At 62.4% G+C, this 27,924-nt stretch overlaps 3 protein-coding genes across 3 annotated transcripts in view; 2 read left to right on the forward strand and 1 right to left on the reverse strand.

Moving 5' to 3' along the window:
- The window catches only part of LOC147651519 (endogenous retrovirus group K member 6 Gag polyprotein-like), a 222,124-nt gene that overhangs the window by 117,433 nt on the left and 76,767 nt on the right, over positions 1 to 27,924 (reverse strand). The gene's annotated exons all lie outside the window — the stretch shown is intronic.
- Positions 6,865 to 9,742, forward strand: LOC147651527 (uncharacterized). Its single transcript, XM_086841316.1, has 4 exons — positions 6,865 to 7,419; positions 7,727 to 7,791; positions 7,883 to 8,032; positions 8,206 to 9,742. Exons 1-4 carry the CDS (start codon positions 7,281 to 7,283, stop codon positions 8,701 to 8,703), a joined length of 852 nt encoding a protein of 283 aa, XP_086697442.1. The 5' UTR covers positions 6,865 to 7,280; the 3' UTR covers positions 8,704 to 9,742.
- Positions 14,189 to 19,195, forward strand: LOC147651528 (maestro heat-like repeat-containing protein family member 7). The gene is made up of 14 exons (XM_086842969.1): positions 14,189 to 14,741; positions 15,034 to 15,098; positions 15,190 to 15,339; positions 15,514 to 15,662; positions 15,947 to 16,094; positions 16,341 to 16,528; positions 16,618 to 16,755; positions 17,025 to 17,139; positions 17,293 to 17,430; positions 17,633 to 17,809; positions 17,934 to 18,089; positions 18,248 to 18,349; positions 18,742 to 18,844; positions 19,109 to 19,195. Exons 1-14 carry the CDS (start codon positions 14,603 to 14,605, stop codon positions 19,171 to 19,173), a joined length of 1,833 nt encoding a protein of 610 aa, XP_086699095.1. The 5' UTR covers positions 14,189 to 14,602; the 3' UTR covers positions 19,174 to 19,195.

Consider the following 27,924-nt stretch of genomic DNA (forward strand, 5'->3'; position numbering starts at 1 on the left):
TGTTGAGCAGAGACCTCCAAGTGTCCCCAAGCTGACCTGGGTGAAGGAGGAGAAAGAAGGCCCTGGGACTGCCCCAGCACAGCAGCCTGGAGAGCTGGAGCAATTTCAGCCACCTCAGGAGGGTGAGCGGCAGACCTGGGCCTGCAGCCAGCTTGGCCTCGTCCCATCCCATCCCATCCCATCCCATCCCATCCCATCCCATCCCATCCCATCCCATCCCATCCCATCCCCCGGGGACACACCCATGGACAGGACAGAAGTGGGGCTGGGTCAGACGCCCTGGAGCTGTACTCTGTGCCCTGGGGCCTCCCGGGGCTGTCCCTGCCTGGGGAGTGCAGGGCTGGGCTGTGTTCTCCGGCCTCTCCCGCAGCCCCTCAGCTCAAGCTGCGCTCGCTCTTTGCCAGGAGCAGCCATGGAGCGCACTCGAGAGCAGGATCGCAGCCGTGGCCTCTTCCGCACAACAGCGCAGGTACCTGCAGCCATCCCCTCTCCTGCTCAGCCCAGCACCACGCTTGGAGCACTCCATGCAATGTCCCTCATTTCTTGCCCTTCTGCTGCAGATGATTTGCAAATTCATGAAGAGAATTCGGGAGGAAGAGACCACTGCCATGGGCACTGTGGTCAGAGCATACTCTCCCATCTTCAAAACCAAGGCCAGTGCTGCCCTGCTGGACATGCTTGTGGAGGAGGGTCCTTCCAGTCCAAAGCAAGTAAGCAGTCTGTGGCCTGGCTTCGATCCTCCCAGGAATTGCTTGGCCACGCCAGCTGCTCACTGCGAGCCTTTGAGGCCGTGGCAGTGCGGTGGGAAGAGAAGCACTTCTCTGGGAAGCTGGGCACATTACTCCTGCTGGCAGCTTTCCAAGTTTCCCTGTGCCTTCTCCAGGTGCTCCCCATGGTGAGGTTCATCTACCAGTGGCTCAAGGCTAATGAGTTTCCTGAGTACAATCTGTACAGGCCCCTTCTGGATATGACAGAGGCACAGCCTGCTGACGTGGTGATGGCTCTCCTGCGTGTGGCCCCATGGTGTGACAGGTACAGGGCCCACGTGCCCAGAGGGCTCAGGGCATCCCCCTGCACAGCCCGGCTCAGGTGTCTGACAAACAGAGGATTCCAGGGCCCTGTGGCTCCTCCCTTTGTCAGCCCTGGCACAGCAGCCCCCGAGCCTGCTGCCCTCAGGGGCCAGTCCCCACAGGGCTGGGCTGCCACTGAGGGGCAGTGGGCAGAGGCAGGGCTGGCAGCCAGCTCAGTTCCCTGCTGCTGCCCAGGCCACGGGGATGTGTCCCAGACCCCCCTGACACAGAACTCTGACCCCACAGAGCTGCTACCACCATGTGGAAGAGCATCATGTGCTCGTGCAGGGCTGCAGAGCCAGCCATGCTGATACTTCTGGATGTGCTGGGCACCTGGCCAGAGCTCAGCATGTGCACCTCCGACGGGGACCACACGGCTGTCCTTGCCCTGGCTGTGAGTTTCTGCAACTGACCTTTGCTCACCCCAAGGTCACCTCTCCCTCAGGTCTCCATCCTCCCTCCTCCCATGGCATCTCCCTGCATCAGGCACTGGGCTCCAACCTGGCCTAGGAGCAGCTCCAGGGCCACCAGGCCGGCTGCTGTCCCTACATCTCCACTGGCCTCTCCCTGCCACGCTCGGGCCCTGCCACATGGACACCTGAGCACTGAGCACTGACTCAGGCTGCTCTGTCCTTCACAGGCAACTGTGGTGATATGGAAGATGCTCCAGCTGCCCTGTCTCCCACATGCAGTGACAGTGTATTTCCCCCGTCTCTTGGTGCATCTGCTCTTGCAAGTGCTGTTCAGCACATTGGATCTGCCAGAGAAGGTCGATACCTTCTGGAAGAGATGCCAGCAGCAACACGGCCTTGCCATCAGCCCCAACAGGTGCTCCATGCCAGTCCTCCTGTCCCTGCCATGTCCCCAGGGCAGAAGCCCGTGCTCCCAGCATCACCTGGGCTTTGCTGTGCACACAGGTTTGCAGTGCAGACCCTGAAGGCCCTGCTCTGCCGACTGCACTATGAGGATGTGGTGGCAGCAGTGGAAGACGAGTGTGGCTGGGACACGCTGCTGTGTGCTGGCACGCACCACTGTGCTGTGGGTGTGCTGGCCAGGTGAGCTGCCCCCAAACAGCGTTTGTGCCCCGAGCCTGGGGTGCCCCACACAGTCCCCGTGGTCATGGGCCAGAGGGCCTTGTCACCAAGGGATGGCCAAGGACACTGCACAAGCCTGGGAGAGGAGGGTGCCCAAGAGCAGCTGCTTCCCAAAGGGCCTGGGTCCCCTTGCAGGGTGGTGGAGAAGGGCCAAGCTCCTCCTGGGAGTCAGTCCATGGAGAGGTTTGTCCCGCTGGCTCAGGGTCTTGGTTCCTTTTTCCTCCCATCAGAGCAATGCGTCACGTGTCCCTACCCTTGTGTTCTGCGATTGCATTCTACCTGCTCGGGCTGCTCAGCAAAGACACGGCACACGGGGATTTGGCCGCCATGGCGTTCCTTGTGGAGGTGAGCCTGAAGGGCAGCGCTGTCTCGCTGAGCTGTCTCCCAGCTCTCTGCCCTCTCGGTGCCGCAGCCGTCCGGGACGGTGCCCACGCCCTGTGCTGCTGCCTGGGCCCAGCCCTGTGCGCTGCTGCCCCATCACCGGCCTGTGCCCTTCAGATGTTGGAGTGCCTGGACTCGAGTGAATACCGTGACAGCGTCCTGGAGATCGCATCAAACAAACTGCAGAGCGAGTGCAGGGAGAGGCGTCGCTTGGCACTCAGAGGCCTTGTGGTGCTCGGCAAGAATTCCTCCATGGTGAGAAGGGGGCAGCGGCTGCCGGCGTGGGGCTGGGGAAGGCAGTGGCTTGCGCTTGGCTGGCCTTTGGGCACTGAGGCAGCTGCTGCCAGTTCTCCTGCCTCCTGCCTCTTGCCTCCTGCCCCAGGCCTTTGGCACAGGCCTTTGGCCTCTGGGCCCTGTGGCAGCAGGGTGGCATTTCACACACTTGTGTTCCACACAGGCCAAAAGAATGTGGGGCCTGCATGAAAGGCTCGTGGAGCTCCTGGGGGAAAATGACAGCCATGTGCTTGGGATGAGCATCGCTCTCCTCAGCCGTTTGCTCCTGTACAGTGGTGGCCCGATAACCATCCCCCTCGGCCTGCAGCTGGCTGAGGCGCTCCTGCCGCTCTTTGACAATGTAAGGCTCTGTGTCTCCAGCCATGGCTGCTGCCTTGGCACTGTGCCCTGGGCATTTGCAGGCCTGTGCCCAGGTGGGCCTGAAGCAGCTGATGCTGAGGTCTTTATTTCTTCCTTTCGTACAGGACGATAGCCAGGTGCAGCTGTGCTCCATGTTCATCTTCCAAGAGATAATGGATTTAGTACCAAAGGAGGGGAAAAAGGCCCTGAAGTCCCACGTGCAGCAGAGCCTGCTCCCACTCTCCTTGCACTGCCATGATGAGAACCAGCGCGTGGTTGATGTGAGGACTCGGCAGCTGCCGTGGCTCCCTGGCAGGGCGCTCGGCTGCCTCCTGCTCTGCTGCCTCGCAGGCTGCAGCTCCCTCCTGGTCTTGGCCCAGGGACGTGGGTCCTGTGCCCTGGGCTGTGGTGCCATCTCTGGGTCTCTGCTGCTCTCCAGGCCTCCCGGGAAACGCTGCTCTGTTCCGCCCGATTCCTGAAGAGGAAGGATCTCCAGCAGATGCTGCGGGTGGATCAGACCTGGAGGTTCGGCGAGGGCTTGGTAAGGGCGGGCTGGAAGCCCCAGCCCAAGGTTGGAGAAGCTCAGTGTGTGCGGCTGGCAGCTGTGCCCTGCCCAGTGCCGCACCCAGGGCCGCCAGCCTGTGCCCCACACGCTGCTCCCTTCCCTGGGCCCCGCGGGCTCTACTCCAGCCCCCTGTGGCCCCGAGCCGTGTGCCCATGGAGCCCCGGCACCGCTGGTCTGTCGGGCAGGGCAGCACCGCGGCTCCCCGGGCAGCCCCCGGCCCTCTGCCCCCTCCAGAGCCCGGCGCCAGCGGCTGCTGCCCGGTGCCTCAGGGCTGGGCGGGCACGGGAGGCCGGGGCTGGCCGCAGGCAGCAGTGCCCGGCCGAGGGGCAGAGCCCGCACCAACCCTTCCCTCCCGCCGCTCTCTGCAGCTGGCACAGGACAGGAGCCGAGCGGCTGAGCACCTGCACCGGGCCCTGCTGTACCTGGACAGCCCGCAGGAGTCCCTGCGAGCGGCGGCCATCAGGTTCATTGGTGAGCCACGAACCGGGCTGGGCTCCCTCCCTGCCCCGCCGCAGCTCGGCCCCAGCCCCGGCTGCTGCCCCGGCCCTGGAGCCCCGGCTGCCCTCGGGGCTGCTGCTGCCGGCCTCTGGCAGCCGGGCCCTTGGGCTGAGTCAGGATGCGGCAAGGGCCGGGGCTGAGCCCTGCCGGGGCAGGAGGCCGTGTGGCCCCAGGGCTGGCAGCGCCGCTGGCAGGGAGCTGTGCTGCTGGGACCCTGACAGGCTCTGTGTTCCCAGGGATGGCCGGGCAGCACCTCCGGGGGAACAAACGAGAGCTCCAGAGCATCTGTCAGGGTGAGTGAGGGCAGCGGGCTGCCAGCCCCGGCTGCCAAGGGGAGCTGCAATCCCTGCCCCGGCTGCCCAGGGCTCTGCTCCCTGTGCGGACCAGGCCTGGTGTGGCCAGGGCACACACAGAGATTTCAGGGGCACGAGTGCCAATAGTGTCCAGTGGCTTTGGGCTGATCCCTTTGGTCCCTGCTCCCTCCTGGCCATGGCCAGAGCCACCTGGGTTGGCCCTTGCACGGGGCTCTCCTCGGGTACCTGCAGATCCAGATCTGACCATGGAGATCTGTTCCTCTCTCTTGCAGCCCTTGATGACAAGGCACAGGACATCAGCCCTGCCATCAGACTGCTGGCTCTGGAAACAGCCTTTGTCCTCCGCGCAGCTCAAGGCTCCATCTTGCAGAAGTGGCAAGATGGATTCCGCAGGGCACGCAAGAACCGCCCTTGTCTGTGGGCCCGTGGCTGGCGGTGCTGCTGGAGCTCTGAGGAGAGCTGAATTTAGAGGCTCTCTGTCTGCCGGGGCCATCTGAGCCGGGCAGGATTTTTCTTTAGGATATTTTTTTTATTCCTTCTTCTTCGTTCTTTTTAATATAGATATATAGAAATAGAAATATATAGAATATAGATATAGAATTATATATAGAAATATAGAATTATATTTAGAAATATAGAATGTGTTCTCATACCCAGTGTCTCAGGTGCTTTCTCTGGTGCCCAGTGCGCAGGGCATAGGGGGAGAGGGGAAAAGGGTGCTTGTGCTCAGCAAGCTGCCCAGGCGTGCAGTGGGGAAGGGAAAATGGCCAGAAGGCCCTCGGCCTTGGGTGGTTCTGCTGAAGCCTTAACGCTGCCCACAGAGGAGCTGGGCAGGGGCTGGAGCTGTGGGGATCGCTGTGATTGTGGTGCCTGGAGATGGGCACGAGGCTTCTCCCAGCCAGGAAGCGCCGTCTGTGTCCTGCAGCCTGTGGGTTGCTGGCGGGATTGCTGAGGGCTCTGAGGCTCTCTCAATCTGGCTCCTCTGGAGCTCCATCGGGGCTGCACCGCTGCCGGGCAGGTTGGCCGGGCTGGGGGAGAGCAGAGGGGCCAGGGTGGTGGAAGCCCTGAGGAAATTGGGTGTCAGAGGCCACGAGCAGCCCCCAGGCAGTCACCTTGTTCCTGTCACCCGCTGCTCTGGTGCTTCCCCTGAGAGACTGCCATGCCTGCAGCAGAAGCCCTCGAGGCTGGGCCTCAGCAGCCCCGAGGTGCCCAGGCTGGGCTGTCTCGGGACAAGGAGGGCAAGGAGGCCCTGGCAGGGCACAGCCAGTGGGTGCTGCCAGGGCAGCAGGCAGAGGCAGGGCTGGCGGCCAGCCCGGGCCCCCGCGCCTGCCCAGGCCACGGTGCTGAGACCAAGGCTCCCCTGACACAGAGCTCTGTGTCTGCACAGCTTCTGCCTCCATGGGGAGGGTGGTGATGTCTCCTCGAGCAGCGCTGCTGAGTCGCTGCTGCTGAAGCGGCTCTGGACAGAGCAGAAACGGCACCAGAGCGTGCACAGGAACGGCCCTCAGGGCTGGGCTGGAGTGGCCAAGATGCCTCCTTCTCTTGCAGGAATAACAGAGATGGTGGACACAGTCCCTTCAGTATATATGTTCTACAGGCTGTAGTTAGGTTCTTTATTGCAATTGCTATAGAGGTCCTTTCATTGTACATACATTTTATAGATTGTTGCTATGAAGATTCTTATAACATAAATACATTCTGTAGTTCATTGTTGGTGGTGGTGCTGTTGTGTAAATAAATTGTCCTTGTTTGTCACAGGCTGTCTGTCTTTGCATTTGCTTTGGGCACAGGCAGCATTTGCACAGCTGTGGTTTCCCCTTGCCCTGGGTTCCTGAGGCTGGAGGTCCCTGGGGGTGCTGGCACAGCCACCCTGGGGCTGGGGTCCCCGTGCACAGGAGGGAACCACTGGTGGCGCTCCCGGCACTGGGCACCACTCGTGTTCCTGGGCTGCTGCAGAGCGGTGTCCCCAAGAGCAAAGCTGTCACCAGCAGAGAGGGGGCTCTGACAGGAGCAGCCCCTGCAGCAATGCAAAGCAGGCAGGAAACCTCCTGCCACCCTTCCTGCTGCAGCCACAGGTTTGAGCTGTTCCTAAAGATCCTGTTGGGCTGTCTGAGACACTTGGGCCAAGGCATTGCTTCCAAGCTGGGCCACTTTGGCCGGGCTGGGTGGAGCCCCAGGGCAGGGGGCAGCGTGTGCAACGGCCCTTGGTGACACGGTGCATCATGGTAACCGTGGAATGGAACGGGACAGGGTGTCCAAGGGCCCTTTGTGACATGGGGTGACATTAGTGTTGGTGGTGACACAGCCACACCACAGTGCCTGGTGCACGTGACAGGGCAGGACGGGACAGAGTGGTGCTGTGAGGAGCCCCCACACGGCGCACTCATTCCTTGCTGACCCAGAGCCTTTCTGAGGCGTTACTCCTGCAGGTCACCTCGAGGCCAGACCACAGCACTCGGTGACCTGCAGCCTTCCCGAGGCTTCACTTCTGGTGAGGTGAAGCACCACACTTCTCAGGTGTGCTCGAGCCCAGACCGTGGCATTTCCTCACCGCGGTCCTTGACGACGAGTCTCCTGTCCTTGTGGCACGAGCCCCTGAGACCCAAGTGCAGGACTGGCTGTCCTGCAGCCTTGCCAAGACTTCACTCCTGCAGGTGCCTTCCAGGCACAGCTGCAGGACTTGCCAACTCAGACCTTTTCTGAGCCACCTCTGCTGCGAGTAGCCATGAATCCAGGCAGTGATGTTGAGCAGAGACCTCCAAGTGTCCCCAAGCTGACCTGGGTGAAGGAGGAGAAAGAAGGCCCTGGGACTGCCCCAGCACAGCAGCCTGGAGAGCTGGAGCAATTTCAGCCACCTCAGGAGGGTGAGCGGCAGACCTGGGCCTGCAGCCAGCTTGGCCTCGTCCCATCCCATCCCATCCCATCCCATCCCATCCCATCCCATCCCATCCCATCCCATCCCATCCCATCCCATCCCATCCCATCCCATCCCATCCCCCGGGGACACACCCATGGACAGGACAGAAGTGGGGCTGGGTCAGACGCCCTGGAGCTGTACTCTGTGCCCTGGGGCCTCCCGGGGCTGTCCCTGCCTGGGGAGTGCAGGGCTGGGCTGTGTTCTCCGGCCTCTCCCGCAGCCCCTCAGCTCAAGCTGCGCTCGCTCTTTGCCAGGAGCAGCCATGGAGCGCACTCGAGAGCAGGATCGCAGCCGTGGCCTCTTCCGCACAACAGCGCAGGTACCTGCAGCCATCCCCTCTCCTGCTCAGCCCAGCACCACGCTTGGAGCACTCCATGCAATGTCCCTCATTTCTTGCCCTTCTGCTGCAGATGATTTGCAAATTCATGAAGAGAATTCGGGAGGAAGAGACCACTGCCATGGGCACTGTGGTCAGAGCATACTCTCCCATCTTCAAAACCAAGGCCAGTGCTGCCCTGCTGGACATGCTTGTGGAGGAGGGTCCTTCCAGTCCAAAGCAAGTAAGCAGTCTGTGGCCTGGCTTCGATCCTCCCAGGAATTGCTTGGCCACGCCAGCTGCTCACTGCGAGCCTTTGAGGCCGTGGCAGTGCGGTGGGAAGAGAAGCACTTCTCTGGGAAGCTGGGCACATTACTCCTGCTGGCAGCTTTCCAAGTTTCCCTGTGCCTTCTCCAGGTGCTCCCCATGGTGAGGTTCATCTACCAGTGGCTCAAGGCTAATGAGTTTCCTGAGTACAATCTGTACAGGCCCCTTCTGGATATGACAGAGGCACAGCCTGCTGACGTGGTGATGGCTCTCCTGCGTGTGGCCCCATGGTGTGACAGGTACAGGGCCCACGTGCCCAGAGGGCTCAGGGCATCCCCCTGCACAGCCCGGCTCAGGTGTCTGACAAACAGAGGATTCCAGGGCCCTGTGGCTCCTCCCTTTGTCAGCCCTGGCACAGCAGCCCCCGAGCCTGCTGCCCTCAGGGGCCAGTCCCCACAGGGCTGGGCTGCCACTGAGGGGCAGTGGGCAGAGGCAGGGCTGGCAGCCAGCTCAGCTCCCTGCTGCTGCCCAGGCCACGGGGATGTGTCCCAGACCCCCCTGACACAGAACTCTGACCCCACAGAGCTGCTACCACCATGTGGAAGAGCATCATGTGCTCGTGCAGGGCTGCAGAGCCAGCCATGCTGATACTTCTGGATGTGCTGGGCACCTGGCCAGAGCTCAGCATGTGCACCTCCGACGGGGACCACACGGCTGTCCTTGCCCTGGCTGTGAGTTTCTGCAACTGACCTTTGCTCACCCCAAGGTCACCTCTCCCTCAGGTCTCCATCCTCCCTCCTCCCATGGCATCTCCCTGCATCAGGCACTGGGCTCCAACCTGGCCTAGGAGCAGCTCCAGGGCCACCAGGCCGGCTGCTGTCCCTACATCTCCACTGGCCTCTCCCTGCCACGCTCGGGCCCTGCCACATGGACACCTGAGCACTGAGCACTGACTCAGGCTGCTCTGTCCTTCACAGGCAACTGTGGTGATATGGAAGATGCTCCAGCTGCCCTGTCTCCCACATGCAGTGACAGTGTATTTCCCCCGTCTCTTGGTGCATCTGCTCTTGCAAGTGCTGTTCAGCACATTGGATCTGCCAGAGAAGGTCGATACCTTCTGGAAGAGATGCCAGCAGCAACACGGCCTTGCCATCAGCCCCAACAGGTGCTCCATGCCAGTCCTCCTGTCCCTGCCATGTCCCCAGGGCAGAAGCCCGTGCTCCCAGCATCACCTGGGCTTTGCTGTGCACACAGGTTTGCAGTGCAGACCCTGAAGGCCCTGCTCTGCCGACTGCACTATGAGGATGTGGTGGCAGCAGTGGAAGACGAGTGTGGCTGGGACACGCTGCTGTGTGCTGGCACGCACCACTGTGCTGTGGGTGTGCTGGCCAGGTGAGCTGCCCCCAAACAGCGTTTGTGCCCCGAGCCTGGGGTGCCCCACACAGTCCCCGTGGTCATGGGCCAGAGGGCCTTGTCACCAAGGGATGGCCAAGGACACTGCACAAGCCTGGGAGAGGAGGGTGCCCAAGAGCAGCTGCTTCCCAAAGGGCCTGGGTCCCCTTGCAGGGTGGTGGAGAAGGGCCAAGCTCCTCCTGGGAGTCAGTCCATGGAGAGGTTTGTCCCGCTGGCTCAGGGTCTTGGTTCCTTTTTCCTCCCATCAGAGCAATGCGTCACGTGTCCCTACCCTTGTGTTCTGCGATTGCATTCTACCTGCTCGGGCTGCTCAGCAAAGACACGGCACACGGGGATTTGGCCGCCATGGCGTTCCTTGTGGAGGTGAGCCTGAAGGGCAGCGCTGTCTCGCTGAGCTGTCTCCCAGCTCTCTGCCCTCTCGGTGCCGCAGCCGTCCGGGACGGTGCCCACGCCCTGTGCTGCTGCCTGGGCCCAGCCCTGTGCGCTGCTGCCCCATCACCGGCCTGTGCCCTTCAGATGTTGGAGTGCCTGGACTCGAGTGAATACCGTGACAGCGTCCTGGAGATCGCATCAAACAAACTGCAGAGCGAGTGCAGGGAGAGGCGTCGCTTGGCACTCAGAGGCCTTGTGGTGCTCGGCAAGAATTCCTCCATGGTGAGAAGGGGGCAGCGGCTGCCGGCGTGGGGCTGGGGAAGGCAGTGGCTTGCGCTTGGCTGGCCTTTGGGCACTGAGGCAGCTGCTGCCAGTTCTCCTGCCTCCTGCCTCTTGCCTCCTGCCCCAGGCCTTTGGCACAGGCCTTTGGCCTCTGGGCCCTGTGGCAGCAGGGTGGCATTTCACACACTTGTGTTCCACACAGGCCAAAAGAATGTGGGGCCTGCATGAAAGGCTCGTGGAGCTCCTGGGGGAAAATGACAGCCATGTGCTTGGGATGAGCATCGCTCTCCTCAGCCGTTTGCTCCTGTACAGTGGTGGCCCGATAACCATCCCCCTCGGCCTGCAGCTGGCTGAGGCGCTCCTGCCGCTCTTTGACAATGTAAGGCTCTGTGTCTCCAGCCATGGCTGCTGCCTTGGCACTGTGCCCTGGGCATTTGCAGGCCTGTGCCCAGGTGGGCCTGAAGCAGCTGATGCTGAGGTCTTTATTTCTTCCTTTCGTACAGGACGATAGCCAGGTGCAGCTGTGCTCCATGTTCATCTTCCAAGAGATAATGGATTTAGTACCAAAGGAGGGGAAAAAGGCCCTGAAGTCCCACGTGCAGCAGAGCCTGCTCCCACTCTCCTTGCACTGCCATGATGAGAACCAGCGCGTGGTTGATGTGAGGACTCGGCAGCTGCCGTGGCTCCCTGGCAGGGCGCTCGGCTGCCTCCTGCTCTGCTGCCTCGCAGGCTGCAGCTCCCTCCTGGTCTTGGCCCAGGGACGTGGGTCCTGTGCCCTGGGCTGTGGTGCCATCTCTGGGTCTCTGCTGCTCTCCAGGCCTCCCGGGAAACGCTGCTCTGTTCCGCCCGATTCCTGAAGAGGAAGGATCTCCAGCAGATGCTGCGGGTGGATCAGACCTGGAGGTTCGGCGAGGGCTTGGTAAGGGCGGGCTGGAAGCCCCAGCCCAAGGTTGGAGAAGCTCAGTGTGTGCGGCTGGCAGCTGTGCCCTGCCCAGTGCCGCACCCAGGGCCGCCAGCCTGTGCCCCACACGCTGCTCCCTTCCCTGGGCCCCGCGGGCTCTACTCCAGCCCCCTGTGGCCCCGAGCCGTGTGCCCATGGAGCCCCGGCACCGCTGCTCTGTCGGGCAGGGCAGCACCGCGGCTCCCCGGGCAGCCCCCGGCCCTCTGCCCCCTCCAGAGCCCGGCGCCAGCGGCTGCTGCCCGGTGCCTCAGGGCTGGGCGGGCACGGGAGGCCGGGGCTGGCCGCAGGCAGCAGTGCCCGGCCGAGGGGCAGAGCCCGCACCAACCCTTCCCTCCCGCCGCTCTCTGCAGCTGGCACAGGACAGGAGCCGAGCGGCTGAGCACCTGCACCGGGCCCTGCTGTACCTGGACAGCCCGCAGGAGTCCCTGCGAGCGGCGGCCATCAGGTTCATTGGTGAGCCACGAACCGGGCTGGGCTCCCTCCCTGCCCCGCCGCAGCTCGGCCCCAGCCCCGGCTGCTGCCCCGGCCCTGGAGCCCCGGCTGCCCTCGGGGCTGCTGCTGCCGGCCTCTGGCAGCCGGGCCCTTGGGCTGAGTCAGGATGCGGCAAGGGCCGGGGCTGAGCCCTGCCGGGGCAGGAGGCCGTGTGGCCCCAGGGCTGGCAGCGCCGCTGGCAGGGAGCTGTGCTGCTGGGACCCTGACAGGCTCTGTGTTCCCAGGGATGGCCGGGCAGCACCTCCGGGGGAACAAACGAGAGCTCCAGAGCATCTGTCAGGGTGAGTGAGGGCAGCGGGCTGCCAGCCCCGGCTGCCAAGGGGAGCTGCAATCCCTGCCCCGGCTGCCCAGGGCTCTGCTCCCTGTGCGGACCAGGCCTGGTGTGGCCAGGGCACACACAGAGATTTCAGGGGCACGAGTGCCAATAGTGTCCAGTGGCTTTGGGCTGATCCCTTTGGTCCCTGCTCCCTCCTGGCCATGGCCAGAGCCACCTGGGTTGGCCCTTGCACGGGGCTCTCCTCGGGTACCTGCAGATCCAGATCTGACCATGGAGATCTGTTCCTCTCTCTTGCAGCCCTTGATGACAAGGCACAGGACATCAGCCCTGCCATCAGACTGCTGGCTCTGGAAACAGCCTTTGTCCTCCGCGCAGCTCAAGGCTCCATCTTGCAGAAGTGGCAAGATGGATTCCGCAGGGCACGCAAGAACCGCCCTTGTCTGTGGGCCCGTGGCTGGCGGTGCTGCTGGAGCTCTGAGGAGAGCTGAATTGAGAGGCTCTCTGTCTGCCGGGGCCATCTGAGCCGGGCAGGATTTTTCTTTAGGATATTTTTTTTATTCCTTCTTCTTCGTTCTTTTTAATATAGATATATAGAAATAGAAATATATAGAATATAGATATAGAATTATATATAGAAATATAGAATTATATTTAGAAATATAGAATGTGTTCTCATACCCAGTGTCTCAGGTGCTTTCTCTGGTGCCCAGTGCGCAGGGCATAGGGGGAGAGGGGAAAAGGGTGCTTGTGCTCAGCAAGCTGCCCAGGCGTGCAGTGGGGAAGGGAAAATGGCCAGAAGGCCCTCGGCCTTGGGTGGTTCTGCTGAAGCCTTAACGCTGCCCACAGAGGAGCTGGGCAGGGGCTGGAGCTGTGGGGATCGCTGTGATTGTGGTGCCTGGAGATGGGCACGAGGCTTCTCCCAGCCAGGAAGCGCCGTCTGTGTCCTGCAGCCTGTGGGTTGCTGGCGGGATTGCTGAGGGCTCTGAGGCTCTCTCAATCTGGCTCCTCTGGAGCTCCATCGGGGCTGCACCGCTGCCGGGCAGGTTGGCCGGGCTGGGGGAGAGCAGAGGGGCCAGGGTGGTGGAAGCCCTGAGGAAATTGGGTGTCAGAGGCCACGAGCAGCCCCCAGGCAGTCACCTTGTTCCTGTCACCCGCTGCTCTGGTGCTTCCCCTGAGAGACTGCCATGCCTGCAGCAGAAGCCCTCGAGGCTGGGCCTCAGCAGCCCCGAGGTGCCCAGGCTGGGCTGTCTCGGGACAAGGAGGGCAAGGAGGCCCTGGCAGGGCACAGCCACTGGGTGCTGCCAGGGCAGCAGGCAGAGGCAGGGCTGGCGGCCAGCCCGGGCCCCCGCGCCTGCCCAGGCCACGGTGCTGAGACCAAGGCTCCCCTGACACAGAGCTCTGTGTCTGCACAGCTTCTGCCTCCATGGGGAGGGTGGTGATGTCTCCTCGAGCAGCGCTGCTGAGTCGCTGCTGCTGAAGCGGCTCTGGACAGAGCAGAAACGGCACCAGAGCGTGCACAGGAACGGCCCTCAGGGCTGGGCTGGAGTGGCCAAGATGCCTCCTTCTCTTGCAGGAATAACAGAGATGGTGGACACAGTCCCTTCAGTATATATGTTCTACAGGCTGTAGTTAGGTTCTTTATTGCAATTGCTATAGAGGTCCTTTCATTGTACATACATTTTATAGATTGTTGCTATGAAGATTCTTATAACATAAATACATTCTGTAGTTCATTGTTGGTGGTGGTGCTGTTGTGTAAATAAATTGTCCTTGTTTGTCACAGGCTGTCTGTCTTTGCATTTGCTTTGGGCACAGGCAGCATTTGCACAGCTGTGGTTTCCCCTTGCCCTGGGTTCCTGAGGCTGGAGGTCCCTGGGGGTGCTGGCACAGCCACCCTGGGGCTGGGGTCCCCGTGCACAGGAGGGAACCACTGGTGGCGCTCCCGGCACTGGGCACCGCTCGTGTTCCTGGGCTGCTGCAGAGCGGTGTCCCCAAGAGCAAAGCTGTCACCAGCAGAGAGGGGGCTCTGACAGGAGCAGCCCCTGCAGCAATGCAAAGCAGGCAGGAAACCTCCTGCCACCCTTCCTGCTGCAGCCACAGGTTTGAGCTGTTCCTAAAGATCCTGTTGGGCTGTCTGAGACACTTGGGCCAAGGCATTGCTTCCAAGCTGGGCCACTTTGGCCGGGCTGGGTGGAGCCCCAGGGCAGGGGGCAGCGTGTGCAACGGCCCTTGGTGACACGGTGCATCATGGTAACCGTGGAATGGAACGGGACAGGGTGTCCAAGGGCCCTTTGTGACATGGGGTGACATTAGTGTTGGTGGTGACACAGCCACACCACAGTGCCTGGTGCACGTGACAGGGCAGGACGGGACAGAGTGGTGCTGTGAGGAGCCCCCACACGGCGCACTCATTCCTTGCTGACCCAGAGCCTTTCTGAGGCGTTACTCCTGCAGGTCACCTCGAGGCCAGACCACAGCACTCGGTGACCTGCAGCCTTCCCGAGGCTTCACTTCTGGTGAGGTGAAGCACCACACTTCTCAGGTGTGCTCGAGCCCAGACCGTGGCATTTCCTCACCGCGGTCCTTGACGACGAGTCTCCTGTCCTTGTGGCACGAGCCCCTGAGACCCAAGTGCAGGACTGGCTGTCCTGCAGCCTTGCCAAGACTTCACTCCTGCAGGTGCCTTCCAGGCACAGCTGCAGGACTTGCCAACTCAGACCTTTTCTGAGCCACCTCTGCTGCGAGTAGCCATGAATCCAGGCAGTGATGTTGAGCAGAGACCTCCAAGTGTCCCCAAGCTGACCTGGGTGAAGGAGGAGAAAGAAGGCCCTGGGACTGCCCCAGCACAGCAGCCTGGAGAGCTGGAGCAATTTCAGCCACCTCAGGAGGGTGAGCGGCAGACCTGGGCCTGCAGCCAGCTTGGCCTCGTCCCATCCCATCCCATCCCATCCCATCCCATCCCATCCCATCCCATCCCATCCCATCCCATCCCATCCCATCCCATCCCCCGGGGACACACCCATGGACAGGACAGAAGTGGGGCTGGGTCAGACGCCCTGGAGCTGTACTCTGTGCCCTGGGGCCTCCTGGGGCTGTCCCTGCCTGGGGAGTGCAGGGCTGGGCTGTGTTCTCCGGCCTCTCCCGCAGCCCCTCAGCTCAAGCTGCGCTCGCTCTTTGCCAGGAGCAGCCATGGAGCGCACTCGAGAGCAGGATCGCAGCCGTGGCCTCTTCCGCACAACAGCGCAGGTACCTGCAGCCATCCCCTCTCCTGCTCAGCCCAGCACCACGCTTGGAGCACTCCATGCAATGTCCCTCATTTCTTGCCCTTCTGCTGCAGATGATTTGCAAATTCATGAAGAGAATTCGGGAGGAAGAGACCACTGCCATGGGCACTGTGGTCAGAGCATACTCTCCCATCTTCAAAACCAAGGCCAGTGCTGCCCTGCTGGACATGCTTGTGGAGGAGGGTCCTTCCAGTCCAAAGCAAGTAAGGCAGTCTGTGGCCTGGCTTCGATCCTCCCAGGAATTGCTTGGCCACGCCAGCTGCTCACTGCGAGCCTTTGAGGCCGTGGCAGTGCGGTGGGAAGAGAAGCACTTCTCTGGGAAGCTGGGCACATTACTCCTGCTGGCAGCTTTCCAAGTTTCCCTGTGCCTTCTCCAGGTGCTCCCCATGGTGAGGTTCATCTACCAGTGGCTCAAGGCTAATGAGTTTCCTGAGTACAATCTGTACAGGCCCCTTCTGGATATGACAGAGGCACAGCCTGCTGACGTGGTGATGGCTCTCCTGCGTGTGGCCCCATGGTGTGACAGGTACAGGGCCCACGTGCCCAGAGGGCTCAGGGCATCCCCCTGCACAGCCCGGCTCAGGTGTCTGACAAACAGAGGATTCCAGGGCCCTGTGGCTCCTCCCTTTGTCAGCCCTGGCACAGCAGCCCCCGAGCCTGCTGCCCTCAGGGGCCAGTCCCCACAGGGCTGGGCTGCCACTGAGGGGCAGTGGGCAGAGGCAGGGCTGGCAGCCAGCTCAGCTCCCTGCTGCTGCCCAGGCCACGGGGATGTGTCCCAGACCCCCCTGACACAGAACTCTGACCCCACAGAGCTGCTACCACCATGTGGAAGAGCATCATGTGCTCGTGCAGGGCTGCAGAGCCAGCCATGCTGATACTTCTGGATGTGCTGGGCACCTGGCCAGAGCTCAGCATGTGCACCTCCGACGGGGACCACACGGCTGTCCTTGCCCTGGCTGTGAGTTTCTGCAACTGACCTTTGCTCACCCCAAGGTCACCTCTCCCTCAGGTCTCCATCCTCCCTCCTCCCATGGCATCTCCCTGCATCAGGCACTGGGCTCCAACCTGGCCTAGGAGCAGCTCCAGGGCCACCAGGCCGGCTGCTGTCCCTACATCTCCACTGGCCTCTCCCTGCCACGCTCGGGCCCTGCCACATGGACACCTGAGCACTGAGCACTGACTCAGGCTGCTCTGTCCTTCACAGGCAACTGTGGTGATATGGAAGATGCTCCAGCTGCCCTGTCTCCCACATGCAGTGACAGTGTATTTCCCCCGTCTCTTGGTGCATCTGCTCTTGCAAGTGCTGTTCAGCACATTGGATCTGCCAGAGAAGGTCGATACCTTCTGGAAGAGATGCCAGCAGCAACACGGCCTTGCCATCAGCCCCAACAGGTGCTCCATGCCAGTCCTCCTGTCCCTGCCATGTCCCCAGGGCAGAAGCCCGTGCTCCCAGCATCACCTGGGCTTTGCTGTGCACACAGGTTTGCAGTGCAGACCCTGAAGGCCCTGCTCTGCCGACTGCACTATGAGGATGTGGTGGCAGCAGTGGAAGACGAGTGTGGCTGGGACACGCTGCTGTGTGCTGGCACGCACCACTGTGCTGTGGGTGTGCTGGCCAGGTGAGCTGCCCCCAAACAGCGTTTGTGCCCCGTGCCTGGGGTGCCCCACACAGTCCCCGTGGTCAGGGGCCAGAGGGCCTTGTCACCAAGGGATGGCCAAGGACACTGCACAAGCCTGGGAGAGGAGGGTGCCCAAGAGCAGCTGCTTCCCAAAGGGCCTGGGTCCCCTTGCAGGGTGGTGGAGAAGGGCCAAGCTCCTCCTGGGAGTCAGTCCATGGAGAGGTTTTTCCCACTGGCTCAGGGTCTTGGTTCCTTTTTCCTCCCATCAGAGCAATGCGTCACGTGTCCCTACCCTTGTGTTCTGCGATTGCATTCTACCTGCTCGGGCTGCTCAGCAAAGACACGGCACACGGGGATTTGGCCGCCATGGCGTTCCTTGTGGAGGTGAGCCTGAAGGGCAGCGCTGTCTCGCTGAGCTGTCTCCCAGCTCTCTGCCCTCTCGGTGCCGCAGCCGCCCGGGACGGTGCCCACGCCCTGTGCTGCTGCCTGGGCCCAGCCCTGTGCGCTGCTGCCCCATCACCGGCCTGTGCCCTTCAGATGTTGGAGTGCCTGGACTCGAGTGAATACCGTGACAGCGTCCTGGAGATCGCATCAAACAAACTGCAGAGCGAGTGCAGGGAGAGGCGTCGCTTGGCACTCAGAGGCCTTGTGGTGCTCGGCAAGAATTCCTCCATGGTGAGAAGGGGGCAGCGGCTGCCGGCGTGGGGCTGGGGAAGGCAGTGGCTTGCGCTTGGCTGGCCTTTGGGCACTGAGGCAGCTGCTGCCAGCTCTCCTGCCTCCTGCCTCTTGCCTCCTGCCCCAGGCCTTTGGCACAGGCCTTTGGCCTCTGGGCCCTGTGGCAGCAGGGTGGCATTTCACACACTTGTGTTCCACACAGGCCAAAAGAATGTGGGGCCTGCATGAAAGGCTCGTGGAGCTCCTGGGGGAAAATGACAGCCATGTGCTTGGGATGAGCATCGCTCTCCTCAGCCGTTTGTTCCTGTACAGTGGTGGCCCGATAACCATCCCCCTCGGCCTGCAGCTGGCTGAGGCGCTCCTGCCGCTCTTTGACAATGTAAGGCTCTGTGTCTCCAGCCATGGCTGCTGCCTTGGCACTGTGCCCTGGGCATTTGCAGGCCTGTGCCCAGGTGGGCCTGAAGCAGCTGATGCTGAGGTCTTTATTTCTTCCTTTCGTACAGGACGATAGCCAGGTGCAGCTGTGCTCCATGTTCATCTTCCAAGAGATGATGGATTTAGTACCAAAGGAGGGGAAAAAGGCCCTGAAGTCCCACGTGCAGCAGAGCCTGCTCCCACTCTCCTTGCACTGCCATGATGAGAACCAGCGCGTGGTTGATGTGAGGACTCGGCAGCTGCCGTGGCTCCCTGGCAGGGCGCTCGGCTGCCTCCTGCTCTGCTGCCTCGCAGGCTGCAGCTCCCTCCTGGTCTTGGCCCAGGGACGTGGGTCCTGTGCCCTGGGCTGTGGTGCCATCTCTGGGTCTCTGCTGCTCTCCAGGCCTCCCGGGAAACGCTGCTCTGTTCCGCCCGATTCCTGAAGAGGAAGGATCTCCAGCAGATGCTGCGGGTGGATCAGACCTGGAGGTTCGGCGAGGGCTTGGTAAGGGCGGGCTGGAAGCCCCAGCCCAAGGTTGGAGAAGCTCAGTGTGTGCGGCTGGCAGCTGTGCCCTGCCCAGTGCCGCACCCAGGGCCGCCAGCCTGTGCCCCACACGCTGCTCCCTTCCCTGGGCTTCGCGGGCTCTACTCCAGCCCCCTGTGGCCCCGAGCCGTGTGCCCATGGAGCCCCGGCACCGCTGCTCTGTCGGGCAGGGCAGCACCGCGGCTCCCCGGGCAGCCCCCGGCCCTCTGCCCCCTCCAGAGCCCGGCGCCAGCGGCTGCTGCCCGGTGCCTCAGGGCTGGGCGGGCACGGGAGGCCGGGGCTGGCCGCAGGCAGCAGTGCCCGGCCGAGGGGCAGAGCCCGCACCAACCCTTCCCTCCCGCCGCTCTCTGCAGCTGGCACAGGACAGGAGCCGAGCGGCTGAGCACCTGCACCGGGCCCTGCTGTACCTGGACAGCCCGCAGGAGTCCCTGCGAGCGGCGGCCATCAGGTTCATTGGTGAGCCACGAACCGGGCTGGGCTCCCTCCCTGCCCCGCCGCAGCTCGGCCCCAGCCCCGGCTGCTGCCCCGGCCCTGGAGCCCCGGCTGCCCTCGGGGCTGCTGCTGCCGGCCTCTGGCAGCCGGGGCCCTTGGGCTCAGTCAGGATGCGGCAAGGGCCGGGGCTGAGCCCTGCCGGGGCAGGAGGCCGTGTGGCCCCAGGGCTGGCAGCGCCGCTGGCAGGGAGCTGTGCTGCTGGGACCCTGACAGGCTCTGTGTTCCCAGGGATGGCCGGGCAGCACCTCCGGGGGAACAAACGAGAGCTCCAGAGCATCTGTCAGGGTGAGTGAGGGCAGCGGGCTGCCAGCCCCGGCTGCCAAGGGGAGCTGCAATCCCTGCCCCGGCTGCCCAGGGCTCTGCTCCCTGTGCGGACCAGGCCTGGTGTGGCCAGGGCACACACAGAGATTTCAGGGGCACGAGTGCCAATAGTGTCCAGTGGCTTTGGGCTGATCCCTTTGGTCCCTGCTCCCTCCTGGCCATGGCCAGAGCCACCTGGGTTGGCCCTTGCACGGGGCTCTCCTCGGGTACCTGCAGATCCAGATCTGACCATGGAGATCTGTTCCTCTCTCTTGCAGCCCTTGATGACAAGGCACAGGACATCAGCCCTGCCATCAGACTGCTGGCTCTGGAAACAGCCTTTGTCCTCCGCGCAGCTCAAGGCTCCATCTTGCAGAAGTGGCGAGATGGATTCCGCAGGGCACGCAAGAACCGCCCTTGTCTGTGGGCCCGTGGCTGGCGGTGCTGCTGGAGCTCTGAGGAGAGCTGAATTGAGAGGCTCTCTGTCTGCCGGGGCCATCTGAGCCGGGCAGGATTTTTCTTTAGGATATTTTTTTTATTCCTTCTTCTTCGTTCTTTTTAATATAGATATATAGAAATAGAAATATATAGAATATAGATATAGAATTATATATAGAAATATAGAATTATATTTAGAAATATAGAATGTGTTCTCATACCCAGTGTCTCAGGTGCTTTCTCTGGTGCCCAGTGCGCAGGGCATAGAGGGAGAGGGGAAAAGGGTGCTTGTGCTCAGCAAGCTGCCCAGGCGTGCAGTGGGGAAGGGAAAATGGCCAGAAGGCCCTCGGCCTTGGGTGGTTCTGCTGAAGCCTTAACGCTGCCCACAGAGGAGCTGGGCAGGGGCTGGAGCTGTGGGGATCGCTGTGATTGTGGTGCCTGGAGATGGGCACGAGGCTTCTCCCAGCCAGGAAGCGCCGTCTGTGTCCTGCAGCCCGTGGGTTGCTGGCGGGATTGCTGAGGGCTCTGAGGCTCTCTCAATCTGGCTCCTCTGGAGCTCCATCGGGGCTGCACCGCTGCCGGGCAGGTTGGCCGGGCTGGGGGAGAGCAGAGGGGCCAGGGTGGTGGAAGCCCTGAGGAAATTGGGTGTCAGAGGCCACGAGCAGCCCCCAGGCAGTCACCTTGTTCCTGTCACCCGCTGCTCTGGTGCTTCCCCTGAGAGACTGCCATGCCTGCAGCAGAAGCCCTCGAGGCTGGGCCTCAGCAGCCCCGAGGTGCCCAGGCTGGGCTGTCTCGGGACAAGGAGGGCAAGGAGGCCCTGGCAGGGCACAGCCACTGGGTGCTGCCAGGGCAGCGGGCAGAGGCAGGGCTGGCGGCCAGCCCGGGCCCTCGCGCCTGCCCAGGCCACGGTGCTGAGACCAAGGCTCCCCTGACACAGAGCTCTGTGTCTGCACAGCTTCTGCCTCCATGGGGAGGGTGGTGATGTCTCCTCGAGCAGCGCTGCTGAGTCGCTGCTGCTGAAGCGGCTCTGGACAGAGCAGAAACGGCACCAGAGCGTGCACAGGAACGGCCCTCAGGGCTGGGCTGGAGTGGCCAAGATGCCTCCTTCTCTTGCAGGAATAACAGAGATGGTGGACACAGTCCCTTCAGTATATATGTTCTACAGGCTGTAGTTAGGTTCTTTATTGCAATTGCTATAGAGGTCCTTTCATTGTACATACATTTTATAGATTGTTGCTATGAAGATTCTTATAACATAAATACATTCTGTAGTTCATTGTTGGTGGTGGTGCTGTTGTGTAAATAAATTGTCCTTGTTTGTCACAGGCTGTCTGTCTTTGCATTTGCTTTGGGCACAGGCAGCATTTGCACAGCTGTGGTTTCCCCTTGCCCTGGGTTCCTGAGGCTGGAGGTCCCTGGGGGTGCTGGCACAGCCACCCTGGGGCTGGGGTCCCCGTGCACAGGAGGGAACCACTGGTGGCGCTCCCGGCACTGGGCACCACTCGTGTTCCTGGGCTGCTGCAGAGCGGTGTCCCCAAGAGCAAAGCTGTCACCAGCAGAGAGGGGGCTCTGACAGGAGCAGCCCCTGCAGCAATGCAAAGCAGGCAGGAAACCTCCTGCCACCCTTCCTGCTGCAGCCACAGGTTTGAGCTGTTCCTAAAGATCCTGTTGGGCTGTCTGAGACACTTGGGCCAAGGCATTGCTTCCAAGCTGGGCCACTTTGGCCGGGCTGGGTGGAGCCCCAGGGCAGGGGGCAGCGTGTGCAACGGCCCTTGGTGACACGGTGCATCATGGTAACCGTGGAATGGAACGGGACAGGGTGTCCAAGGGCCCTTTGTGACATGGGGTGACATTAGTGTTGGTGGTGACACAGCCACACCACAGTGCCTGGTGCACGTGACAGGGCAGGACGGGACAGAGTGGTGCTGTGAGGAGCCCCCACACGGCGCACTCATTCCTTGCTGACCCAGAGCCTTTCTGAGGCGTTACTCCTGCAGGTCACCTCGAGGCCAGACCACAGCACTCGGTGACCTGCAGCCTTCCTGAGGCTTCACTTCTGGTGAGGTGAAGCACCACACTTCTCAGGTGTGCTCGAGCCCAGACCGTGGCATTTCCTCACCGCGGTCCTTGACGACGAGTCTCCTGTCCTTGTGGCACGAGCCCCTGAGACCCAAGTGCAGGACTGGCTGTCCTGCAGCCTTGCCAAGACTTCACTCCTGCAGGTGCCTTCCAGGCACAGCTGCAGGACTTGCCAACTCAGACCTTTTCTGAGCCACCTCTGCTGCGAGTAGCCATGAATCCAGGCAGTGATGTTGAGCAGAGACCTCCAAGTGTCCCCAAGCTGACCTGGGTGAAGGAGGAGAAAGAAGGCCCTGGGACTGCCCCAGCACAGCAGCCTGGAGAGCTGGAGCAATTTCAGCCACCTCAGGAGGGTGAGCGGCAGACCTGGGCCTGCAGCCAGCTTGGCCTCGTCCCATCCCATCCCATCCCATCCCATCCCATCCCATCCCATCCCATCCCATCCCATCCCATCCCATCCCCCGGGGACACACCCATGGACAGGACAGAAGTGGGGCTGGGTCAGACGCCCTGGAGCTGTACTCTGTGCCCTGGGGCCTCCCGGGGCTGTCCCTGCCTGGGGAGTGCAGGGCTGGGCTGTGTTCTCCGGCCTCTCCCGCAGCCCCTCAGCTCAAGCTGCGCTCGCTCTTTGCCAGGAGCAGCCATGGAGCGCACTCGAGAGCAGGATCGCAGCCGTGGCCTCTTCCGCACAACAGCGCAGGTACCTGCAGCCATCCCCTCTCCTGCTCAGCCCAGCACCACGCTTGGAGCACTCCATGCAATGTCCCTCATTTCTTGCCCTTCTGCTGCAGATGATTTGCAAATTCATGAAGAGAATTCGGGAGGAAGAGACCACTGCCATGGGCACTGTGGTCAGAGCATACTCTCCCATCTTCAAAACCAAGGCCAGTGCTGCCCTGCTGGACATGCTTGTGGAGGAGGGTCCTTCCAGTCCAAAGCAAGTAAGCAGTCTGTGGCCTGGCTTCGATCCTCCCAGGAATTGCTTGGCCACGCCAGCTGCTCACTGCGAGCCTTTGAGGCCGTGGCAGTGCGGTGGGAAGAGAAGCACTTCTCTGGGAAGCTGGGCACATTACTCCTGCTGGCAGCTTTCCAAGTTTCCCTGTGCCTTCTCCAGGTGCTCCCCATGGTGAGGTTCATCTACCAGTGGCTCAAGGCTAATGAGTTTCCTGAGTACAATCTGTACAGGCCCCTTCTGGATATGACAGAGGCACAGCCTGCTGATGTGGTGATGGCTCTCCTGCGTGTGGCCCCATGGTGTGACAGGTACAGGGCCCACGTGCCCAGAGGGCTCAGGGCATCCCCCTGCACAGCCCGGCTCAGGTGTCTGACAAACAGAGGATTCCAGGGCCCTGTGGCTCCTCCCTTTGTCAGCCCTGGCACAGCAGCCCCCGAGCCTGCTGCCCTCAGGGGCCAGTCCCCACAGGGCTGGGCTGCCACTGAGGGGCAGTGGGCAGAGGCAGGGCTGGCAGCCAGCTCAGCTCCCTGCTGCTGCCCAGGCCACGGGGATGTGTCCCAGACCCCCCTGACACAGAACTCTGACCCCACAGAGCTGCTACCACCATGTGGAAGAGCATCATGTGCTCGTGCAGGGCTGCAGAGCCAGCCATGCTGATACTTCTGGATGTGCTGGGCACCTGGCCAGAGCTCAGCATGTGCACCTCCGACGGGGACCACACGGCTGTCCTTGCCCTGGCTGTGAGTTTCTGCAACTGACCTTTGCTCACCCCAAGGTCACCTCTCCCTCAGGTCTCCATCCTCCCTCCTCCCATGGCATCTCCCTGCATCAAGCACTGGGCTCCAACCTGGCCTAGGAGCAGCTCCAGGGCCACCAGGCCGGCTGCTGTCCCTACATCTCCACTGGCCTCTCCCTGCCACGCTCGGGCCCTGCCACATGGACACCTGAGCACTGAGCACTGACTCAGGCTGCTCTGTCCTTCACAGGCAACTGTGGTGATATGGAAGATGCTCCAGCTGCCCTGTCTCCCACATGCAGTGACAGTGTATTTCCCCCGTCTCTTGGTGCATCTGCTCTTGCAAGTGCTGTTCAGCACATTGGATCTGCCAGAGAAGGTCGATACCTTCTGGAAGAGATGCCAGCAGCAACACGGCCTTGCCATCAGCCCCAACAGGTGCTCCATGCCAGTCCTCCTGTCCCTGCCATGTCCCCAGGGCAGAAGCCCGTGCTCCCAGCATCACCTGGGCTTTGCTGTGCACACAGGTTTGCAGTGCAGACCCTGAAGGCCCTGCTCTGCCGACTGCACTATGAGGATGTGGTGGCAGCAGTGGAAGACGAGTGTGGCTGGGACACGCTGCTGTGTGCTGGCACGCACCACTGTGCTGTGGGTGTGCTGGCCAGGTGAGCTGCCCCCAAACAGCGTTTGTGCCCCGAGCCTGGGGTGCCCCACACAGTCCCCGTGGTCATGGGCCAGAGGGCCTTGTCACCAAGGGATGGCCAAGGACACTGCACAAGCCTGGGAGAGGAGGGTGCCCAAGAGCAGCTGCTTCCCAAAGGGCCTGGGTCCCCTTGCAGGGTGGTGGAGAAGGGCCAAGCTCCTCCTGGGAGTCAGTCCATGGAGAGGTTTGTCCCGCTGGCTCAGGGTCTTGGTTCCTTTTTCCTCCCATCAGAGCAATGCGTCACGTGTCCCTACCCTTGTGTTCTGCGATTGCATTCTACCTGCTCGGGCTGCTCAGCAAAGACACGGCACACGGGGATTTGGCCGCCATGGCGTTCCTTGTGGAGGTGAGCCTGAAGGGCAGCGCTGTCTCGCTGAGCTGTCTCCCAGCTCTCTGCCCTCTCGGTGCCGCAGCCGCCCGGGACGGTGCCCACGCCCTGTGCTGCTGCCTGGGCCCAGCCCTGTGCGCTGCTGCCCCATCACCGGCCTGTGCCCTTCAGATGTTGGAGTGCCTGGACTCGAGTGAATACCGTGACAGCGTCCTGGAGATCGCATCAAACAAACTGCAGAGCGAGTGCAGGGAGAGGCGTCGCTTGGCACTCAGAGGCCTTATGGTGCTCGGCAAGAATTCCTCCATGGTGAGAAGGGGGCAGCGGCTGCCGGCGTGGGGCTGGGGAAGGCAGTGGCTTGCGCTTGGCTGGCCTTTGGGCACTGAGGCAGCTGCTGCCAGCTCTCCTGCCTCCTGCCTCTTGCCTCCTGCCCCAGGCCTTTGGCACAGGCCTTTGGCCTCTGGGCCCTGTGGCAGCAGGGTGGCATTTCACAAACTTGTGTTCCACACAGGCCAAAAGAATGTGGGGCCTGCATGAAAGGCTCGTGGAGCTCCTGGGGGAAAATGACAGCCATGTGCTTGGGATGAGCATCGCTCTCCTCAGCCGTTTGCTCCTGTACAGTGGTGGCCCGATAACCATCCCCCTCGGCCTGCAGCTGGCTGAGGCGCTCCTGCCGCTCTTTGACAATGTAAGGCTCTGTGTCTCCAGCCATGGCTGCTGCCTTGGCACTGTGCCCTGGGCATTTGCAGGCCTGTGCCCAGGTGGGCCTGAAGCAGCTGATGCTGAGGTCTTTATTTCTTCCTTTCGTACAGGACGATAGCCAGGTGCAGCTGTGCTCCATGTTCATCTTCCAAGAGATGATGGATTTAGTACCAAAGGAGGGGAAAAAGGCCCTGAAGTCCCACGTGCAGCAGAGCCTGCTCCCACTCTCCTTGCACTGCCATGATGAGAACCAGCGCGTGGTTGATGTGAGGACTCGGCAGCTGCCGTGGCTCCCTGGCAGGGCGCTCGGCTGCCTCCTGCTCTGCTGCCTCGCAGGCTGCAGCTCCCTCCTGGTCTTGGCCCAGGGACGTGGGTCCTGTGCCCTGGGCTGTGGTGCCATCTCTGGGTCTCTGCTGCTCTCCAGGCCTCCCGGGAAACGCTGCTCTGTTCCGCCCGATTCCTGAAGAGGAAGGATCTCCAGCAGATGCTGCGGGTGGATCAGACCTGGAGGTTCGGCGAGGGCTTGGTAAGGGCGGGCTGGAAGCCCCAGCCCAAGGTTGGAGAAGCTCAGTGTGTGCGGCTGGCAGCTGTGCCCTGCCCAGTGCCGCACCCAGGGCCGCCAGCCTGTGCCCCACACGCTGCTCCCTTCCCTGGGCCCCGCGGGCTCTACTCCAGCCCCCTGTGGCCCCGAGCCGTGTGCCCATGGAGCCCCGGCACCGCTGGTCTGTCGGGCAGGGCAGCACCGCGGCTCCCCGGGCAGCCCCCGGCCCTCTGCCCCCTCCAGAGCCCGGCGCCAGCGGCTGCTGCCCGGTGCCTCAGGGCTGGGCGGGCACGGGAGGCCGGGGCTGGCCGCAGGCAGCAGTGCCCGGCCGAGGGGCAGAGCCCGCACCAACCCTTCCCTCCCGCCGCTCTCTGCAGCTGGCACAGGACAGGAGCCGAGCGGCTGAGCACCTGCACCGGGCCCTGCTGTACCTGGACAGCCCGCAGGAGTCCCTGCGAGCGGCGGCCATCAGGTTCATTGGTGAGCCACGAACCGGGCTGGGCTCCCTCCCTGCCCCGCCGCAGCTCGGCCCCAGCCCCGGCTGCTGCCCCGGCCCTGGAGCCCCGGCTGCCCTCGGGGCTGCTGCTGCCGGCCTCTGGCAGCCGGGGCCCTTGGGCTCAGTCAGGATGCGGCAAGGGCCGGGGCTGAGCCCTGCCGGGGCAGGAGGCCGTGTGGCCCCAGGGCTGGCAGCGCCGCTGGCAGGGAGCTGTGCTGCTGGGACCCTGACAGGCTCTGTGTTCCCAGGGATGGCCGGGCAGCACCTCCGGGGGAACAAACGAGAGCTCCAGAGCATCTGTCAGGGTGAGTGAGGGCAGCGGGCTGCCAGCCCCGGCTGCCAAGGGGAGCTGCAATCCCTGCCCCGGCTGCCCAGGGCTCTGCTCCCTGTGCGGACCAGGCCTGGTGTGGCCAGGGCACACACAGAGATTTCAGGGGCACGAGTGCCAATAGTGTCCAGTGGCTTTGGGCTGATCCCTTTGGTCCCTGCTCCCTCCTGGCCATGGCCAGAGCCACCTGGGTTGGCCCTTGCACGGGGCTCTCCTCGGGTACCTGCAGATCCAGATCTGACCATGGAGATCTGTTCCTCTCTCTTGCAGCCCTTGATGACAAGGCACAGGACATCAGCCCTGCCATCAGAAGTCTGGCTCTGGAAACAGCCTTTGTCCTCCGCGCAGCTCAAGGCTCCATCTTGCAGAAGTGGCAAGATGGATTCCGCAGGGCACGCAAGAACCGCCCTTGTCTGTGGGCCCGTGGCTGGCGGTGCTGCTGGAGCTCTGAGGAGAGCTGAATTGAGAGGCTCTCTGTCTGCCGGGGCCATCTGAGCCGGGCAGGATTTTTCTTTAGGATATTTTTTTTATTCCTTCTTCTTCGTTCTTTTTAATATAGATATATAGAAATAGAAATATATAGAATATAGATATAGAATTATATATAGAAATATAGAATTATATTTAGAAATATAGAATGTGTTCTCATACCCAGTGTCTCAGGTGCTTTCTCTGGTGCCCAGTGCGCAGGGCATAGGGGGAGAGGGGAAAAGGGTGCTTGTGCTCAGCAAGCTGCCCAGGCGTGCAGTGGGGAAGGGAAAATGGCCAGAAGGCCCTCGGCCTTGGGTGGTTCTGCTGAAGCCTTAACGCTGCCCACAGAGGAGCTGGGCAGGGGCTGGAGCTGTGGGGATCGCTGTGATTGTGGTGCCTGGAGATGGGCACGAGGCTTCTCCCAGCCAGGAAGCGCCGTCTGTGTCCTGCAGCCTGTGGGTTGCTGGCGGGATTGCTGAGGGCTCTGAGGCTCTCTCAATCTGGCTCCTCTGGAGCTCCATCGGGGCTGCACCGCTGCCGGGCAGGTTGGCCGGGCTGGGGGAGAGCAGAGGGGCCAGGGTGGTGGAAGCCCTGAGGAAATTGGGTGTCAGAGGCCACGAGCAGCCCCCAGGCAGTCACCTTGTTCCTGTCACCCGCTGCTCTGGTGCTTCCCCTGAGAGACTGCCATGCCTGCAGCAGAAGCCCTCGAGGCTGGGCCTCAGCAGCCCCGAGGTGCCCAGGCTGGGCTGTCTCGGGACAAGGAGGGCAAGGAGGCCCTGGCAGGGCACAGCCACTGGGTGCTGCCAGGGCAGCAGGCAGAGGCAGGGCTGGCGGCCAGCCCGGGCCCCCGCGCCTGCCCAGGCCACGGTGCTGAGACCAAGGCTCCCCTGACACAGAGCTCTGTGTCTGCACAGCTTCTGCCTCCATGGGGAGGGTGGTGATGTCTCCTCGAGCAGCGCTGCTGAGT

Source organism: Cyanistes caeruleus, chromosome 9 (genome assembly GCF_971803275.1).
Source record: "Cyanistes caeruleus chromosome 9, bCyaCae1.hap1.1, whole genome shotgun sequence".
NCBI lineage: Eukaryota > Metazoa > Chordata > Aves > Passeriformes > Paridae > Cyanistes > Cyanistes caeruleus.